Raw genomic sequence first — 20,333 nt, 5'->3', positions numbered from 1 at the left:
AGCACAATATAGACCCGGAACAGACAACACAACTACAGCGGCCGGTTCACACGCTGCGTGATTGGTGGAGCTGCGGGAGCCGCAGCACCCAGTCGCCTATTTCGCCCGGCATGTAGCTTTTCCAAGTGCGCATGCGCACAAGTGCAAAACGTCACGATTCGTCATGAAACTGGAGCTGCAGTTCCACCATAGATAACATATTAATGCCATAATTTTTTTTTAAATGAAAAAAATGCCGATCAAGGCGGAAATTATACTTATAAAAATTATATTTAGGAATAAAAAAATAAGTATCATGAAAGTTATCTGTATTGTTGTGGTAGGAATATTAGGTGAAAATATCTAGGGCAGTGGTTCTCAAACTTTTTTATTGTCGGGGCCAAATGGTATTTTTTTAAGTGTGTAGAGAGCCACAAAACACGAAACCTTGAGAAAATCAATAAAGATTATTACTTTGAAAGCTAAAATAGCAATGTTTGGTGGTTTTCTGAGGTCTGGTGCGAGCCGCAAAATAAGTAGTTGGGAGCCGCATGCGGCCCCGAAAACCGAGTTTGAGAACCACTGATCTAGGGGGTGCTGCAGCTCCGCAGCACCCTAGCACGAGCCGCCCCTGCTGTCTATGATACAAATCCCATACTGACACAGCTAGTACTTATCCTCATGTGCTCTTACTTATCTTCATGTTTACATTAAATTGGCTATTTGCTTCAACAAAATTTTTCAATGGGATTATGATGTTCTTGATATTGAGGGCCACTTTGTTTTTTTTTTAAAGCATTTTTGTTGTTTTACCGGGTTCATTTAGTTCAGTGCTCTCCAACCTTTTTAGTGGCACGTGTAACGGTTATAATAACAAGTCGTCATCGAGGCAGGCGTGGCTACACACGGAACCCCGGGACATCGAAATGAAGTTAATATATGGTTCGGACCAGACGTCGTTTGCACCGAGATTTTTTGGTCGAAATTGCAACAAATTTTAGGAATTTCGACGTCTAACAACGACGTTGATTTGACGACTTTCACTAACGTTAAAATCCCGTTGATTCCTGACGTCTTTTTGCATTACATATTTACGTCGAATATGCAACAAATTTTAGGAATTTCGACGTCTAACAACGACGTTGATTTGACGACTTCCACTAACGTTAAAATCTCGTTGATTCCTGACGTCTTTTAACATTACATTTTTAGGTCGAATATGCAACAAATTTTAGGAATTTCGACGCCTGGCAATGACGTTGATTTGACGAGTTTTGTTGACGTAACAATCGCGCCTATTACTGACGTCTTTTTTGTTGTATATTTACGTCGAAACTGCAACAAAGTTTCTTCCACTTTGACGTCTAACAAAGACCCTAACGCAACTAAATTACCCTCCAATTACCTGCACAATACACAAAAGTTAAACCGAATAAAATATTCATTACAAGAAAAACTACCAAAAATCACAATAAGAAATTGCAGTTGTCCGGGGACGTTCGGGATTTTCCATGTTTGAGATAATTCCCAACTTTATGAATCAGAGTTGTTGTTGCTTCCTGTATGTCAGACAGGGTAACTCCCAGGAACTCTTTCTCTCTGTATAATAAAAGGTCAGTAATTAAAAATATGTTGCATTGGAAAAAGTGCATTTCTCTTGTAGGCTACTTGTACATACTCCATTTGTCACACATTTAGAAATACAATTTCAACATAATTAATTGCTTCTACGAGAAGAATCGAATCAGACCATGCACATGTGTATTATACTTGCAACATTTAAACCAACTTTCTCGGGCCACATGAGGAAAAAACCGTTAGACTTTAAAACAATAGGCCACTTTTGGAAAGGATCCTCATAACAGTGATACAAATAATTTACCTTGCACAACTTTGAAGAGATGAGTTGAACCAATCCGAGCTGGTCATAAATCCCGTTCAATAGTCCCACGTTCATTGTTGACATGAAAAATTACAATTACTTTGATTCTTCTTTGTCGTCAGATACTGAACTCGAAAAATCCTATAACGCCTGTAATATGTAGCCATACTCATGCTCGTCTTTTCGTCTGACATGACTGCTAAACTTGCGTAGGTTCGACCAAAATGACGAACATGCCCTTTTGCTCTTATTGGCTGAAATAAAACGTCAATGACCATGTTTTTCAATCACTCTTTTATATTATAACTTACATGGATATTTTTGTTGTCAAGTCAGCGTGTGAAAACTGACAACATGTAATAAGAGTTACTCAAAAATTGTGTGCTTTCTTCATGTCGATATGTTGACATAATTGAAACTTTTTAGTTGAAACGTAGATTGAGTTATACATGCATTAAATTACGATGACAAGTACACACGAAAAGTTCAACATAATTTAATCATTTAAAATATGCTAGTAAATTGATGTTCAAAATGGTTTTAATTTCGATGTTAAAATGTGGTTAATTGTTTTGTTGAGTAACTGCCGTTTCGTTCGCGACATTTAATCTAGCTTAAAGTATTTTTTCAAATTTTGCGGAACCCCACAAAGAAAAATCTTAATAAGCATGTAATACAATAGGCCAGAAAATGTGTGCATTTTTAACCAGTGGCGTGGCCAAAGGGGTCGGAGTATACACATGTTAGTTACTAAATTGGCAAAAAAAGGAAATATTTTTTTACATTTTTAGTAAATAATTATTAAAAAGACACTTGGTTTCTTATTAGATCTCTAAGCATAGCGATGGAACAAGAAATAATATAAGTTGACTTCAATAAAACGATTCACTGAAACGATTTGCCATGTTACTTGGATTGGTCGTTTGTCGTTTCTGTATTTGTCTTACTCTTCGGCCACAGAGTAGCAAAGCTTGGTTTATCACGTCACAATTGATCAATGGGTTAACTAGATTTGGTAAATTAGACAAGGTTAACTAGATTGTACAGGCGAGCGTTGCTGTTCGCGACAATGATATTATGAATCATTTTTGAATTGGTACAAGAAAGCTCGGGAAACCCTTAAAGTTCATGGAACCCTGAGAGAGTTGTACGGAACCCTAGGGTTCCGCGGAACCCCGGTTGAAGAGCCCTGATTTAGTAAGCTTTATGAAAAGTTAGTGCTGTATTGTTTATCAAAATACCAGTACGTTATTGTATGAAAGGAGGGAAACTAACACTTTGTCCTGTGTAATTACCACATTTAGGGGATATATGAGAACGACGTGTTTCTACTTTAACATTTTTTATTTTTTACGAACGGTGCAACCATAAAACTCACCTTAAATTGGGTCGTGCGTCAACACTCATTTAGATTAACCTTTCGAAACATGGCCGTAATGCCATCCCACTAAGTAGTTCACACAGCGACTCAGTCGTGTAAAACCAGTGTTGAAATGCCATTTTCGCTGTTGAGCCCGGCCGTCTCATTCATTTCTCGTTACGCTCCACCGCACAATACAGGGGCTTTGAAGGTCGGCTATTTACAGAGCCTCATAGAGGGAACAGTACCTTGCTCGTGAGCCGGTTTACTTACTTCGTCGACTGCAGTGACCAGGTAGCATTTAAAGCGATTAAGCAGCTAACCTATTTATGGAAGTGTCGAACTTGACAAAAATCTGTATAGACGACTTGATTTGGCTTGTGTGAAATCTTTAGCATTTAGCTTTCGGTTCAATTATAGACATGGTTCACCAACCGTTTCGCCACAAAGAGTTGAAATTTCAACAGGCAAATGACAGCGAAATGAAATCGCCGGGAACTAGCAAAATTTTCATCACGCCTAGACGTAAATCGCTGCCCCCTTTGTTTCGCAAATCGTCAAGTGGTCCAGTGAAGTACAACGAGGATTTAACAACTGGCATGATCGAAAAATTTCCCTTTTTAACCGAGGGAAAAGGACAGCACAAAACTGCAAAGCAAGGAGTTGAAACGACTGACTTAAAACGTGTAACTGGCGTAACCCTTGTTCCCGAGCCTCCAGTTGTTCATGAGCCTGGACCTGGACTAGAGGAAGCCGAAGGTGTTACAAGAATAGACAGTTTGGCATTTATTACAAACACCTTTTTAAAAGGATCTTGCCTTCTGCGACAATCCAAGAATCCAAACGACATAATTGAAACAAGACAACGACAAAACTTACTTGACCGCGAAGTCATTTTGACTCAGCAAAGTCTAAATCTCTCCCTGCGTGGAAACAAAGCCAAATATACCGAACATCCCTTGACAACAAACGTCAGTGGAAGAAAAGGCACGCGCATAGTCGCGTCAAGAAAGTAAGCTTTGAAAATGACTCATTAACGTAGACTAGACTAGTATTTTGTGACCATCAACCAGGGGTGCTCAACCTCTTGCTACGATGGCCGCATCGCAGATTCTTATTTCACCAACGGCCGCCATTTACCTGCTTATTTTTGTTTTAAAATTACTGATGTAAAGAAATTAGTTTACCATCTAATGGCGCCGAAAAAAAAACAGATTAATTTCTAGTTCGGTGCACAGATTGAGCTGCATAGTATGAAGATCAGTCATTTTAATTTACAATCCTTTTTTAAGTGTTTGTGATGTCATAATCTGTATTGTGATGCTTGTGGAACCTGTTTTGTTCGCATTGTTTGCACACAATAGGCGAACAAAAAGTCCGACTCATATAGTGACCAGGCTGGTAACACCCTTTTTAGTACCACAAAAACTGTTTAGAGCAGTAAAAAATCAAAATATTTAGCAAAAGAGTTGTATTTACGTCACTGGCGCAAGTACATATATTTTAATAAACATGTTCACGGCCGCAGGTTGTGTACCCTGCCAAAAACGGTTAAATTGCGTCACTGTATTCTTTGTGGCGTAATACTGAGTTCATGTACAATAAATGCTTTCGTTCAGGCATAAGTTGTTGGAGAAAAATTGGGCGGGGTTTTCAACAAAAAATAACTGCATTTTTGGTATCTTTCTGAGCAATATAAACTGTACTTCACGGATTTCGCTAGCTGTGTGAGAATTATTGTGATGAAACAATAGTTGCCGTAATTTACAATCCCCTTTTGTTATTAAGCAAATGCAACTCAATGACATCCATGGAAGAAAGGATGACAAAATGTACAAAACAAACCCGTCGATCAAACTCAGCAGCCCCTACCAGAAAATCAGCCGCACTACGAAAACCAAGTGCGAAAAAACATGTCTGTCTTCTAGCCTGCATTCGGCCAAACAATCTTGAAGAAGAAAAGGAGTTGTTCATGAAGTCACATTACACTTACAACCCGCAGTTCAAATACGATTACACGCTTGGTGACGCTGTACGAGCACGGTACAGTAAACCATCTACAACCTATTTGCCACAGGTAAGTCGTTTGGAAACGTAACGTAATTACGGTAAATGTAATGGATCTTGTAGCTTTAACTGTGGAAAAAGTAAATATATCGACTAGGAAGATTGTAAAAAGGTAAATATGTTTTCAAATATTTGTTTCAAAGGGTTAAAACGGGTTTCAACGGTTTCCACAATTACAAGTCCATGGCAACAAAAAACAAAGACAAAGCTTGTGTTTAGATAACCACCGTCGTTGTGTAAAGTCAAACATCGCTCAATGGGTTGGTGAAACAATGGAGCCGGTAGAATTAACGCTATTATTTCCAGGTCGAACACGTTTGGCTTTGTTTCGTTGTGTAGTCGTTGAAATACAACGCTTGAAGTCAAACGGGTTGAACTTTTTCGTGTGTTATCACTTAATTGTGAAAAAACGTTTCTAGGTCATTTATCCACCTTTACCCTAAGTCAAGAACCACTTCAACGGTAAAAGAAACGTTATGTGTTGCAGACCTTGTCATGTCTGTCCTGCTGACTATCTACGCTGTTTTGCGACTTTACATTTGTTTCACCACGTGGTGCACTTTGCGATTTACTGGCAACAAAATGTACGTGCTTGCAACACGTGTCAGTCAAAATTAAGCCTTTCATAGGCTCGACCAAATCGAGAGGCTTGCAAAATAGATTTGTAATAATCTTTCGTTTTGTTGTGTGCCTTGTGCGCACAAACACATAACGAAATCTCTTTTATTTAGCCGGTCACAGCTTGCAAACGTCCCTTAGCCCACAGAGATTGATGGTCTGTATCTGTTGTTATGCATTAAGGCCATTGCGATAATGAAAAGAGTCCTGCAACGTTACGGGTGTTACGAGAAGTTTGAATGGGCAACTGGTGGACAACTGCTGACCAGAACCCAGGTATGGAACACGGTCAAAAGATATCTTGAGCGAGAGGGGTTCGCTGGGGAAGTGGTTGTTAACATCAGTAATGACATCATCGCCAGAGGAGCTATGACGATCAACGGTGGAAGACCCACTTTAAGCATTCGTGAAACGGCAGCAAAGAAGTTATGGGTTGAAGGATTGCTTAGACACGAAATAGGTTTGTAAAATATATTAGAGAAATGTAGGATTTATCAGCCATTAACTGCAAGCTTAGTAAAATATACCAAAAACATGTCATTGAAATATTATGATCTACAATCCATAAGTATAGATTTAACTGAAGGCAAAACATATTGCCTGTAGGCGAGACACAATGTGTCTGCATTTAGATAACAAAAAAATGATTCAAACGCATATAAACTTACACACGTGATAGATGGGTTGTTCCTCGTAAATTTGGACACAGTTGACCCGCGGTGCTGGTCCACCCACAGACCTAATATGCGACATTAAAAAGAGAATTACCAAAGTATGCATATCTCAGGAGTTGCATACTTTGTTTGACATCGTATTGTTTCCAAGCATTTCGTAAGTGATTGTTGGATTCGTTAGGCAAGGAATGACAGATGTTGTATCGATAACCAAAAAAAGTATGTTACAGCCCTCAGATACTCAGATTAAATCACCAAGAGATTGGAGGTTTTGGCGTAAAATAAACTCGTCAAACGACACTTGGGTCCCACATACATCCGGCAAAACGTTGTTGTTGGGCGTTTTAGGGCCATTAAATTGTTTTTTTTTATTTATTTTTTCACGGGGTTCGAACCCAGGACACTCCCGGGGACGAATCCCGATCAAGTTTTTGTGTGTCTGTATATGGGTCAGGCGCGCCAGGCCATTCGTCCAAGTTCCTGCCTCTCATCAAATGGTTATTGTCCGTTTGCCTTGGGTATTTGTTGCTCTTGCGCCACTACAGTTGACTTTTTAGTTTGTCAGTGTTTGTGATACTACTTTTTTTAGAAATTGTTTTAAAACCAAGTTCGTACATAAATATCCCGACTAAAGCAATCTTATTCCTGCAATGGAGATTTCGTTTTTCGAAGGAATCTTATTGTATTTTGAATTTAAATCTTCTCTTCTTCTTATCTGCGTAATACAGAACATGCTGTAAAATAACATGAACAAGAAGTTTTGTAAAAGTTGGGTTGAACCTTACAAATGCATTTGGTTTTTGTCACCATTTTTTGAATTTGAAATGCTCGCATCATTATATATTCGCACATTTACTTGTGTGCGGGACCCATTCGTTTGTGCCTGCAAGAATAATTATGTTGGTAAATGCCTTGTAGTAATGGAGATCCGAATATTTTTTTAAATATATGACCACAAAAATAATCAGTACATGACAATAACGTTTGCGATTAATTATTTTTCTCTTATATATAGACTGGACGTGGTGTGTATAAATCAACAATATAAGTCATACGGTATATTTTTTGTTTCAATTTGTTTTCTGTTATGATTACTTGGTGTAAAACAAGCTAATATTGCAAAAAACTAGGTGTGAAAATTAAGAAAATTGGGTTGAATATGCAGTCCGTTCTCTTTACTGATCTGTTGTTTGTAGGAACGCACCATCTCCGTTTCCACAACAACCGTCAGCAAGTGTGGCACAACTCAAAAACCCGAAGACAGATGGGTTTAAAACCAGCAAACCCAACTGAGGAAGGTTTAGCAAGTTTACACAGCGTTTTATTGCGAAAGTATGTTTTTGTATGTTTGTTTTTTCGAAACAAAATATTTTTTCTTCATCCCTTTTGGTCAAGCAGAGTGTTTTTTATTCTACATTTTCATGCGTGGGTGATAGGTGAGAAGTTGGTTCCCGTGAATAGAATTTACTTTGGCTGGAACACTGCAAATCATTCGCAAGCATTTCGAATTTCATATTTATACTTGCCCTTTTTTCTATTTTCTACTAATTTCCTAAGCTAAACGAAAAGCTATCCCATTTACATGTAAACTTGAATGTTTGTCCATAGGTTTTGGGTGGCGGAATGTAAAGTCAGGCCCAAACCTAAGCCTGATCCGGCGAGTCAATTAAACTATAATTCATTCACTGTTTGCCTGATCGTTAAGGGACCCTTCGTTATGGAGATCTGCTGTCTTGTACTACACGGTATGTCGAGCAGCCGAATTGTCATTTTGCGAACTGTTTCATGATTTGGGTCAATACGTAGAAGATGCTGAGGTTCGATGGGATTACTGCATAAGAACGAAACGTGGACAAACCGATACATCAAAACCGGGTAAGTCAGGGTATTTAAACCTTTTTTCTTACGTTTCCCACGTGGCAGATTTAAAGCAAAAAAAGATCTTCAATACAGACGTCCGAAATATTTTTTTTTACCCCAAAATGTATCAGATATTACAATTTCCTCACTCGATTATCTTCCCTAAATTATAATAAAAAGTACAGATGTATAATGTATTGTTTACGTTCTTTTATTTTACCTACTGCGGGTTAGTTTCGAAGTTTTTAGCCCAGAAGGGGGAGACCAAACTAATTCAATTTTTCTAAAATTTTCTTTCACCCGTTGGTATAGCGGTTCACAATCAGGTCCCCAAAACAAAACCAAATGTGTGTCTGAGCGACTATAGGGTGAGGCCAGGCTATGGCTTATACAGCATTACAATAATATGTTCTTGTTGTAGGGTGTTTTTGCAAAGACCAAGTTTACCTCACCGGTTTGCTTCCTTTGCTCCAGCTTCGCAAAACTCTCGATTTTCATATGCTTAGCGCGATGGGGAAAATCTCCTACGAGGATATAGAAATGTTACGACCTCACTTTAATCCGGAGCGGACAAAAATTCCTAGTTTCATGCAGGATTTAAACGAATACAGAAGACATTTAGATTTTGTTGTTGAAGTAAATGGTTTAGAAGAATGGTTACAAGTCGGTTCATCTGTCGAACAAATCGATGCTCGACAAAGTAGCCTACCTTAAAGTCATTAACGGTACTGCCCGGAGAAAACAGTTCTTAGTCAAATCTACATTCCTTGTTGGTACTTTGATCGTATGACGATCTAATAAAGAACTATTTTTGTAATGTTGCGGTTTGTTTATTTCGTTATACAGCAGTGCATTTGTTTATTTTTCTATGTTAGTCGTCTATTTCAACTGAATGGTAGGATTCGCAAAACTTTCATGAGTTATAGACAGGGTTGCCATACCGTCCTTATTTCTAAGATTTGTCCTTATTTTGAACGGTAGTGTCTTAGAAAAGTTCAATGTCCTTATTTCTAAGAAATGTCCTTATTTTTGACTTGAATGAATATTTTCATACTGGGATCAGCCCTGAAGCGTCGATTCAGACCTGCGATCACGGCATACTTATCGATAATTCACAGTACGCCAGGCCTATTAAAGGCATAATACCGAATCAGCTGGTCTCCCAAGCATTCACATATGGCAAGGCAAAGGCTTTGCAGCATACAAGGCAGGCAACGGTGATTGTGATCCGACTTTCGGCGGAGCGCGAGTCCCGGAAAGACTCCTGTCGTGGGTTCGAATCCCACCGCAGGCTAGATTTTTCTTGCCTTGCCATATGTGAATGCTTGGGAGACCAGCTGATTCGGTATTATGCCTTTAATAGGTCTGGCGTACTATTTTTGACTTGAGTCCTTGTTTTGTCTTATTTTCAACAATTACAAGTCAAAACCATGCTACTAGTAAACGTAAAACGAGACGTTAGCGGTCGTGAGATGCGCAATGTGTTTACTACGAGCAAGGAGTTGCTGAAACAGAATGTTTCTGGCCAAAATATTGCATATTATATGTCGGGGGGCGTATAAATGCAAAGATTTGTTAAAAAAACGTTGGTTTCGTTTCGTTTTAAAATTTAATTTTTCGGTTGTCCTTATTTTTGGATTCAAGTCGATGGCAACCCTGGTTATAGAGCACTTTTACGTTTGTTCTCACACCCTTCGATCCCAGTCCTTTTTTGGTAAAATAACATTATTATTCCACAGAGGAAAAATGGCACTAATTTCTAAATCAAAATAAACCTACATTTAGAGCTGGAGTTGGGTTTTAAATTATTTGAACGGCAAGTAAAAACACACAAAAAAGTAAAGAACAAATAAGTACAAAAATAAAAGTGAAGAGTATTTAACTTTCACAGTACACTCTTCACGTTCCCCGGTTTAAAAACGCTGGTTTAGAGCAATATATGATCTCCACTGAAAGCCCAAGAAACCCGGAAAAAAAGCTTTTTTTTCCTCAGGGTTGATATCAAACATACCTGTGGCAGGTAAAGTTGCATCATAGATACTATACATACCAGCAGTTGCAGCAAGTAGCCTACTTCGCCGAATGTGACGTAACAATTCCCTTTTTCTGGTAAACAATTATTTTGTTGCGAAAGCCAGTGTTGCTATGTTGAAGAAAATAAATTTATTGATGCTTTTGGAAGAATTTCGAATTTATTGTGCACACGAAAAAAAGTTATGTGGCCCTCGCTTGAGGTCCGAAATTGGCTATACGACCCACCGACGAAAAATATTGCACACCTAATACGGATCTTGTACCACCTGACTACTTTTTCTATAGCTGCGTAGGCTACCACTTAACTCCTGTTTGAATTGACCAGACTAGCACATTTCTGAAACCAGCAAGGTTAGCGAATTTCAGAGGAATGTCCAAAACACGAGTTTCGTTCCAAACCAGGGCTGATTTGGGTCAGTTGAGTTACAATTTTTTCAGTTGTGTTACAATTCCTTCTTTATGAAATTTTTGATTACTAAATGTAGACAAACAAAAATGACTGGGATCAGCCCTGCTTCGATCATGCACGACCAGCAAGCACGGCACACTTGTTTCTAAATCATTCATAGTAAGCCGGGCGACACCACAAGTATTTCCACACGGAAAGACGTAACTTAAAAAGCCTGCGGTGGGATTCGAATCTGCGACACGAGCCTTTCCGGGACTATCGCGCTCTACCACCCGAGGCATTACACAGGCTTGTGATTCGACCTTCGACGTGCGCACTGCTGAGCCTGTGTCGCTGAGCTGCTGAGCCTAAGCCGCGAGTCCCGGAAACATGGGCGCCGCCACGTAGGGGCAAGAGGGGGCACTTGCCTAGATTTTTCGAACCTTTGTAAGATTTTTCGAACCTATGGCCCGAGGCATACACACAGCTTCAACGGTATATTTAAATGGACCGCAAATACATGAAATAATGCCAATTACCGTTGTAAAAAATACTTTTGCAATAACCTCTTTCTATTTCACTAAAACGGGTTAAATGTTTGACCAACGAACTGGAATTAATTTGGTTTTACAATTGGTTATTCTGCTAGCGTTATAAATCAGATTAAACTAGAAGGGTGGCTTAGCACATATTTCCCTTGCATATACACCAGTGGCGTATCCAAGGGGGGGTTTTGGGGGTCCGGACCCCCCCCCCCCTTTTCAAAAATTTGTGCGTAAATTAAATAGGCTAAAATCGTTCCGTTTACCACTGAGTGATAACAGGGAGTCGTTATCTCAAAGACGCGAGCCTTCAATCTCTTGTATTCGCTTGTTATCTAATCGCCAATTGTGACGTAACAAGGGTTTAATAAGGAGGTTTATGCGCTAACAATCGGAAAGTTACGTTCCGACTAGGACGCTGGTAACAGTTTCTTGCTAAGTGGTAACTGCACTAAGTGCAACATATCAAACTGTTTTTGCATTTGAACAATGTAAAAGTGTTAAAAACGTGTAATGTTGTGTTGCTTTGATCCGCCAAACACGTAATAGTTTGTCAAAAACATTAGATCGATGTAAATCGAGTTATGTTATTAGGGTAATTTGTTACTTGCCAGACACAATTTATGCCTTCTGCAGTTACCACCTTTAGTGCATTCGTGACTTTGCGCAACTTAACAGTAGGATTACCGCTTCAGCAAGAGATTTAGATGTTTACAAATTGGACCCTGTTTTTTTAAGCAACGATTTTGATTACCTGACAGTCACGCTTATTTTGCAGCTGCAGTTTGGCTGAGTAAGCTAGATAGCAGCGGCGAACAAAAAACTACCAAGCGTTCGCTAAAATTACCTGTTCTTTCTGTCAATTAGATGGGTAGAGAAACCGCCAATTTCGGAAAAAGTGCTTTGCCGCATAACGTGTCGTTTTGAACGACGTATGACGTCATAATGACGTCATTAGGGATTTCCCCCCAAAAAATTGTTGGACCCCTCCCTTTAAAAATTTCTGGATACGCCCCTGATATACACTATAACTTATTTTGAAACATTAATATATTTCCTACACTTATTTTATATTGAGTCCCATATCATCCACTGTCTTTTATAAGCTTGGTTGTTTCTGCAAGCAGAAACTCATGGGTCCCCCACACATGCAAAGTTGTAAATAATGCATTTCAAGAGATAACAATAAGAAAGTTTGGTATTGTAAGGTCAAACACAGTGATCGGTACTGTGCATAAATAAATATGCTATAAGGAGTACAAACTAATACATTTTTGAAAATTTTCCTATTTTATGGTCTATCTGAGAAAAAAGTGTTAAATAGTGAGAAATAGGCTAAAACACAAGAATCAGCTCCTATTAATGGCGAATTAAACATGATGGTAGGGGGTTAGTGGAGTAAATGATAGAGCTACAGGGTTGAACACAAGAATCAACACCTATAAATGGTACACTCTACAAGCTGTCCAAATTTCATTTAATTCAGACATTGTTCAAAAAATAAACCATTTTGGGGGGCTAGTGGGGTAAATGCTGGGGCAACAGGGTAAAACACAACATTTTACACCTATAAATGGCACACTCTACAAGCTATCTAAATTTCATTCAATTCTGACATTGTTTAAAAAATTGACCCATTTTGGGGGGCTAGTGGGGTACAGGGTTGAACATAACAAACAACAACTATTAGTAGCACACTCTATAAGCTGTCTAAATTTCATCCAATTCGGACAATGTTTAAAAAATTGACCCATTTTGGGGGGCTAGTGGGGTAAATGTTGGGGTACAGGGTTGAACATAACAAACAACAACAACTATTAGTAGCACACTCTATAAGCTGTCCAAATTTCATCCAATTCGGACAATGTTTAAAAAATTCACCCTTTTTATAGGGCTACAGCCTACAGGGTTAAACACACTAATTGACACCTATAAATGACAAATTCTACAAGCTGTCCAAATTTCATCTAATTCTGACACCGTTTAAAAAACTAATCCATTTTAGGGGTTCGTGGGGTAACTGATGGGGTTCAACACCCAAAAGTATGATATATGAAATCACAATGACCCAATCAACAGTCATGTAAACTTTAATCTAATTCAGACAATGTTTAAAATTCTAAAACCTGATCGGGATTCGTCCCCGGGAGAGTCCTGGGTTCGAACCCCGTGAAAAAATAAATAAAATACGGCTATTACCACCCCTCTAACTGGCATGTGCAAAAATGCCCACCAAGTAATGCACAAACACAAGTAGCATATGTTCTGTTGCCTTTGTTATACCATTCCATCACAGAAATTTTTAATTTGTGGTGTGCAGCAACATACAAAAACGTTTTACACTTTGGGGGCTAGTGGGGTAAATATTGGGGCTACAGCCTACAGGGTAAAACACAACAATCGATGCCCTAAAATGGCACAATGAACAAACTATCCAAATTTCATCCAAATCGGACATTCTTTAAAATTTACCCATTTTAGGGGGCTAGTGGGGTAAATACTGGGGCTATCGACCCAAACAAAACAAATGGCACATCTACATTACTACATCTACCATCTGTGAAAATTTCATGCAAATCCATCAAACATTTCATGCCTAAACGAGGTGGACAAACTTTTGGCAGAAGAAAAAAAAGAATAAAAAAAACTTCCCTTCAGGAAAGGGGACCCATAATAATTAATGTCTTGATAGGAATTAAAGTGCATTTAGCAATTTCTGCATTGTGAAAACAAAACCTGATCTTTTTTGAATTTGTATCACTGCATACCTTCGGGAAATAAATGTACTAACAAAAATAAAAGTCAACAAATACAAATCAAAGTAATACACTTTAAACAGTCACATTTGGATCATAAATTTCCATGCTCTGCCATCTAAGTTCTAATGGCTTCTGGCATATCCAGTGTGTCAATCTCATCCCTAATGTGGTCAATATAATTTAGAATTTCAACAACACGAGTTCTGTTTCTGCTACACTCAGTAGTGTGAATTTTCTTCATTAAAGCTGAAATCCAACCTCCACTTCGTGTCACTATTTCATCCTCGCGATTGTCAATTTTCACTAGATGAACATCATGCGAGGCACCAATGGCATTCACAATTGTGTCTTTGTCTACAAAAAGCTTAAAACAAGATACTTTTGAAATACTGCATTTGTCAATCATGACTCCTGTTTTCTACGACTATAGCATTTGTAAAACTGGTTGGCTCAATATTTGACATTTGGAACTAAAACATTAACTGAACATAAACCACAAAATTTGAAAATGCTCTGCTTCTGTACTGTTTATTGACCTATATGTTTATTGTCAGACATAGTTTTACAAGACTTTAGTGACAAATAACAATAAATACCATTCGCAAATCTTCCGGTAGTTCTTCATCAAGTTCATTTTTGACAACTTTTTCCAGAACCAACATGCAAGTCTCCAAAAGCTTCTCATTGTGAGAATTTTCGAGGTCTCGAAGTTGTGTAATTCTGAGCATTGGCTAAGTAAAGGATAATCTCACCCAGAAACATTTTCAAAAAGACAAACAAATTAATTAGATATTTTATACATACAGATATGTGTTTACAGGCATTAACATATTTAGTATGTTTGAAGGATACAGCCCTTGCACACTTTCCACAAATAATGACATGAGGTCAGTTAGGTTTCTTTCAAAATCCTTTATAGTTTCTTCCAGTTGATCAACCAGTTGCATTTCAAGTCCCATTATAACATCCCAGAGTTTATTTACCTTAGAATGGTATTCAGTAACCTGTGTTTGATGGAAAATTAAACTGTTGTCAAATGCACTATTTTATCAGCTACAATTTTCAAATACCTTGTCCTCAATAAAGGTTGGATCACTGCTGGAAAGAAGGTCCATAAACAACTGTAAAACAGTATGCAATATATTGATTATGTATCGCAAACTAACAGTCCCAACTTTAAAAACACCATTTCAAACAATTAATATAATGGTGTTTTACTTTTTTTGTTAATTAATATAATGGTTTTATTTTTTTGTTACTTAAATAAAACGTTTTTCTTTTAATAAAGTGGATCCGTTAGTTAAAAAATAATTTTGCTTTACTTTGTCATGCCTGCTGCTTGGATTGAAATGACATAAATAATAGGCATTTTTAATATGAGGCAATCAACAACAGTATTTTGGGGTTTTTAAAAAAGGTAAAAATGTCTGCCTGAAAATCTAAAAAGCAACACAGACACAGACCAATTTAGAACTTACATTGTGGGAAAGGTAAAACAGATCGTGCTTAAATGTGTTATGCAATAAGTATATGGTGACCTGCAATCACCTCTCTTCATTTTGTGTTAGGTCACAGACAACTATTCAGTAACTTTTTAATGCACTTATGGTGCGTTATATTGTTTTACAAGTTCATTTTGAATATAACAACTGTAAATGCATAGGCGTACTTTTTATTGAAAACATACAACATTTTTTTCTATACATTGCAAAAGATTGTATGACCAACTAAAAGTACAACAGTTGTGGGGCAACTAATGAAGTATTGGATCCCAAACAACATGGTGCTGCCTGAATACACTCTTGTTTATGAGTAAACTGGGTATTTTTACTCCCATGGCACTTCTCATGGTACAGAGTGAAAGGTACAACAGTATTATTTTCACACATATAAAGGAAGAGTGTAGGAAAGAATCACTTGGCAGATTGGACTAGATTTTTTCTAAAAACAATACAGCATCTACAATTGTTAAAAATGTCTGGGCATTTATAGGTGTATTTCTGACCTCAAGAACCTGTAGACCAGCGGTTCCCAACCTTTCTAGTGCGGTGACCCCTTGATAACATTTGCGAAGTTGCGGTGACCCCAAGGATAAAATTAATAGGATATATAGTAAAATTGACTTCTAAATATTCAAAAATTTATTCCTTGCTATACTTTCACTTCCTAATACTTGTCTTCGGTGCATCAAGGCAGTCTTTAGTTGACTGTTATTAATTAGAGAATATGGGGCTAGTGGGGTAAATACTGGGGTTGTCATGACAAACGAAGCAGATGGCACATCTACATAACTATATCTACTATCTGTGAAAGTTTCATCCAAATCCACCAAACATTTCATGGCAAAATGGGGTGGACAAACTTCAGGGAAGAAAAAAAAAAGAAAAGAAAAAAAAAGAAAGAAATCGAGTAAAATCAAAATGTGTCCCCTTCAGGGAAGGGGACCCATAATTACCGAGAGAATACAACACAAGTTGACTGGTGCGGACTTGGTAATTATTAAGTAATGCAGTATAATTATGTAATAATAATTTTTTTGTGAGAACAATTAAGTCTTTTTAATTGAAGATCCACCCCTTTTTCTATTTAACGAACAATGGCGGGAAGGAATGTTGAGAACTATTCTTTTGTTATTTGTTAAATAAACTTTAGACCAGGGGTTACCAAACTTTTGTTTACGTCGGGGCGGACAAGATCAAAAATGTCTTGCGAGGGCCATATAGGTTGCAAGCCCTATCACAGCGCTATTCCACACAGTGGTCCACGAAGCGTCTTTTCCGGGACCAACAAGAATTTTTTTCATAGTCAGATTGTGCAACTGTAGATAATAAAATTGTGTTGAAAATTATAGAATCTCTTATATGTCGTTGCTTTTTAAACATGTACATTAACACTACTCTTGCAGGCTGGATCCGGCTCGTCCATGACCTGAAACGAGTTGGAAACCACAGGCTTAGGTGACCCCAGGCAAATTGTCAGGCGACCCCAGTTGGGGTCGCGACCCACAGGTTGGGAACTGCTGCTGTAGACAAACCAAATGAATATTTGGGGGGTAAAAAGTAGATGCATTTAACCAACCTAAAAAAAAAATTTTTTGCACATTATGCAGTCTACCAATCTAAAAGCCTAAAACCCATCTACGTTGAGAAGTACATTTAGTTGTTTATTTTGGGGGACTATAAAATGAATCAAAATTACTAAAAAAAACTCAATACCTTTTTTTTGTAAAGTTCAAACTCATCAATGTATTTGGTGCCAGCAGCTTTGTTATCATTTTTTGCATCTTCAACACACCCATAAAATTCCTCTAATTCATGTGTACGCTTGTCATATTCTTGAATGCCATATTCAAAAATTTTATGGCAAACATCCAAAAACTTGTCTTTAAATTCCTATTAAGGATTTACAACATTATTTGCTGTCGGTGAATCATTTAGGACAGTGGTTTCCAACCAGGGCCCATGGCCCCCCAGGGGGGGCACGAGCTGTGTTCCGGGGGGCCACGAGTGTAGATTCACTAAAAACACCCACTAAAAGCGATTTTCTTTCTAACTTTTTTTCCTAATTCAATCGACTATTTGTCTATATTGAGGTTTTTCACGATTGCGGATTCTTGGTTACTCTATTCGACCTGTTTAAAGCCGAAACTAGTACCGAATTCCAACACGAGATTGCCTTTTACATTTTACAAGGGGTCCACAGGTCATTCAGGGTTAGTTAAAGGGGGCCACGAGGCCAAAAAGTGACTTTTAGGGGGCCACGATCCACCAAAGGTTGGGAACCACTGATTTAGGACATCATTCACCTTCAACATGTCCTGTATGCCTGGCAACATTTCTAATTTTTTCCCTTCTGGATCTTCTTTGTACAGTGCCACAAACAAAAAGTCATCATCCAGATTTTCAACATAGGCATCCTGAAAACAAAATCCAACTTTGTTGAGGGTTTATCATAACATTGACAATTGAAAATTTACCACATGTTTTTGTTTTTCTGTTTCAATTTTTCTCTGGTTATCCTGTTCAACTTTTGCTTGTTTTTCATTGTGCATCAATTCACCAAGTTTGTTTTCATACAAACTGTGGGCTTTGTTTCTCTTAAAATATTGGTTGTGAATTATGTAGTTTAAAAGGCTTAAGCTAAGTAAAATATGTACCGTTTCTTCATCAATCAGACGGAAGTCCAAGTAAACCAAATGTGAAAGATAGGCAACTGTAAACAGTTTATATGCAGGGTCATCACAGACAGGATTTCCAGTTAAGTTCATGGTTCGCAAATCCTCAAATCTTCGAAGGTAGATAAGCTGTAATAATTATTAATGAGTCGAAGGAACACTTTTCTATACTCTAGTTTTCACAAGTTACATTTTCCAACTGATCAATTTTATTGTTGCCCACAGACAAAACATGCAAAAGAGGAAGAGCATCCATATTTTCCAGTCGTGAAATGCGGTTGTTAAACAATGTTAAGTCCTCAAGTTTTGTAAGGTTTTCAAGGCCTTCTATGATCTCAATGTTGTTGAATGAAAGATCTTTAAATCACACAAAAATACATTAAACCAATGAAAGATCAATCTCATCATTAAAGTTGCATGCAGTTTACCTAGCCACCTTAAGTTAACTAGTGCATCTAGTCCTTCAATTTTTTCAATGATGTTATTGTCCAACTGTAGTTTTGTGAGTTTGACAAATTGCCAGAGATTGTCAATCTTTAGAACATCTGTAGAAAAAAACATTGCATCTTACACAAATTTAAGCAGCTAAACATCATGTCCTTACTTCTGAAGTCCAGTCTCAGACTTAAAACATCAGAGTAATCTAATCCTTCTTGTTTAGCAATCTTTCCAGCTTCTTCCTTGGGCCCTTGGTCTTCAACAGCCTTTTTGAGCATTTCATCGTCAATTACAGAAGGTTCCACAGTGTCATATAAACGGCTCATTTTGCTTAAAGGGGCACCTTTTATTTAATGCAGTTTTTAAAGTATGGTTTGGTTCCGGTTACATATTATAAAGTTCACAACCTACCACTAAAAAAATAAAATAATATTACAGACAGATGTATTTTTCAAAATTGAAGCTGGTTTGGAATTAAATTCACACATAACTGTAGTTTTCGATAACAAAGAAACTAAACCTTGTATACCTTTGGTTCACAACAACCACTTTTGTTTGAATGAAATAATCTAGTCTGACCTCAAAAATATCTAGAATCATCCAAATTGAAAAATAAAACATCCATAAATATATCTTGACATAAAGTAATTCAATTTTACAATATATTAGCCAAACAATAACACATATGAAGGTTTTTGATATAAACTGCCTTATATTAGATGTTAAAGAAGCTTACTTCTTCCTCATCTTCACTCTCTATTTTTGCTGCATTTATAATGTTGAGGCTTTTGTGGTGGTCTGGGTGAAACTTTTGCAGGCTTGTACTGTTTCTGTGGTCTTTACAATCGTTAAAGGGACTGTCTAGATTTATAGCCATTATTTAGATCCAAAATTTTACATCTAGGCTTAAACAAAACTATCTAACTCTTGCTATATAATATGTAGAGTGGCGGCCCAGATTCCGAAAGCCAAATTGTAATTCACGCGTGACTGTTGCCATGGTTTTTATTGTCGTATATTCACACAACCGTTTGTAGCACTAACTAAAATATTCCCATTCGGCTGAATTTATTTTGCAAACATTTTTTGAGACTCGACTATCTTTTGCCAAGAGGACAAAAAGTAGCCTTTGCAGTCAAAAATTCGTAAACCAGGGGTGCACAAGCTGCGGCCGAGTAGACGAACTTACACGGCTGTGAGCATGTGTTTTAAAATATATGTATCGACGGCTGTAAATTTAATAAAACGCTTTCGATTGACATTTGGCTTGAAAGGTGCCATACCGTACAGTCGTACAAGTAGAAATTAATCTGGATTTTTATGGCGCCAATGGATGGGAGTTAACAAATCGCTTTTCTTCACAGCACTAATTTATGTACAAAACGGACACCGTTGGTACATACTGGACTTGCGTTAGTTTCAACACCGAAAATAAGGGCACACTACTGCTAAAGGCACTCAGCATCTACGTTAGTAGTTCTACCACCTGTTTCACTGGACTACCAAATTAGTCGATTTATTTATTGTTTTTTCAATTACCAATAAATTTTCAATAAAT

General features: G+C 37.7%; 2 protein-coding genes and 1 long non-coding RNA gene across 4 annotated transcripts; 1 reads left to right on the top strand and 2 right to left on the bottom strand.

Annotated features, from left to right (window-relative positions):
- Positions 1–1,335: 1,335 nt before the first annotated feature.
- Positions 1,336–3,337, bottom strand: LOC145239048 (uncharacterized). The gene is made up of 2 exons (XR_013862222.1): positions 1,862–3,337; positions 1,336–1,578 (listed from the first exon to the last, which is right to left on the bottom strand). It is a non-coding gene; the product is annotated as an uncharacterized LOC145239048 (long non-coding RNA).
- Positions 3,338–3,643: 306 nt separating this feature from the next.
- LOC145239040 (microtubule-associated tyrosine carboxypeptidase 1-like) lies at positions 3,644–9,257 on the top strand. Its single transcript, XM_080102331.1, has 6 exons — positions 3,644–4,233; positions 5,010–5,298; positions 6,090–6,366; positions 7,777–7,912; positions 8,286–8,455; positions 8,862–9,257. The coding sequence occupies exons 1-6, from the start codon at positions 3,644–3,646 to the stop codon at positions 9,152–9,154; spliced, it is 1,755 nt and encodes a 584-aa protein (XP_079958457.1). The 3' UTR covers positions 9,155–9,257.
- Positions 9,258–14,173: 4,916 nt separating this feature from the next.
- Positions 14,174–19,190, bottom strand: LOC145202928 (dynein regulatory complex subunit 3-like). 2 transcript variants are annotated; one of them, XM_080075822.1, is made up of 11 exons: positions 18,942–19,190; positions 18,766–18,882; positions 18,528–18,694; positions 18,320–18,466; positions 18,140–18,259; positions 17,969–18,079; positions 17,379–17,555; positions 15,234–15,284; positions 15,016–15,167; positions 14,760–14,883; positions 14,174–14,527 (listed from the first exon to the last, which is right to left on the bottom strand). In XM_080075822.1, the coding sequence occupies exons 1-11, from the start codon at positions 19,099–19,101 to the stop codon at positions 14,279–14,281; spliced, it is 1,575 nt and encodes a 524-aa protein (XP_079931948.1). In that variant the 5' UTR covers positions 19,102–19,190; the 3' UTR covers positions 14,174–14,278. The 2 variants fall into 2 exon arrangements, with proteins under 2 accessions (XP_079931948.1, XP_079931949.1); XM_080075823.1 differs by lacking the exon at positions 17,379–17,555 and having other exon boundaries at positions 18,942–19,184.
- Positions 19,191–20,333: the final 1,143 nt, after the last annotated feature.

The sequence above is a fragment of the Phallusia mammillata genome, chromosome 1 (genome assembly GCF_965637545.1).
Source record: "Phallusia mammillata chromosome 1, kaPhaMamm4.hap1.1, whole genome shotgun sequence".
In the NCBI taxonomy this organism is placed as follows: domain Eukaryota; kingdom Metazoa; phylum Chordata; class Ascidiacea; order Phlebobranchia; family Ascidiidae; genus Phallusia; species Phallusia mammillata.
Note: the sequence above shows the minus strand (reverse complement) of the source record. Positions and strands in the feature narration are given on the sequence as shown.

What these genes read in the sequence shown, in the direction of transcription:
- LOC145239040 (XM_080102331.1), top strand. Translation starts at nt 3,644, where the DNA reads ATGGTTCACCAACCGTTTCGCCACAAAGAGTTGAAATTTCAACAGGCA. An exon ending in CTACAACCTATTTGCCACAG is followed by an intron (nt 5,299 to 6,089) that starts GTAAGTCGTTTG and finishes TTATGCATTAAG; the next exon opens with GCCATTGCGATAATGAAAAG. An exon ending in CACAGCGTTTTATTGCGAAA is followed by an intron (nt 7,913 to 8,285) that starts GTATGTTTTTGT and finishes CTGATCGTTAAG; the next exon opens with GGACCCTTCGTTATGGAGAT.
- LOC145202928 (XM_080075822.1), bottom strand. Translation starts at nt 19,101, where the DNA reads ATGAGCCGTTTATATGACACTGTGGAACCTTCTGTAATTGACGATGAA. An exon ending in AAATTGATCAGTTGGAAAAT is followed by an intron (nt 18,467 to 18,527) that starts GTAACTTGTGAA and finishes TAATTATTACAG; the next exon opens with CTTATCTACCTTCGAAGATT. An exon ending in TTGAACTTTACAAAAAAAAG is followed by an intron (nt 15,285 to 17,378) that starts GTATTGAGTTTT and finishes ACTGTTTTACAG; the next exon opens with TTGTTTATGGACCTTCTTTC.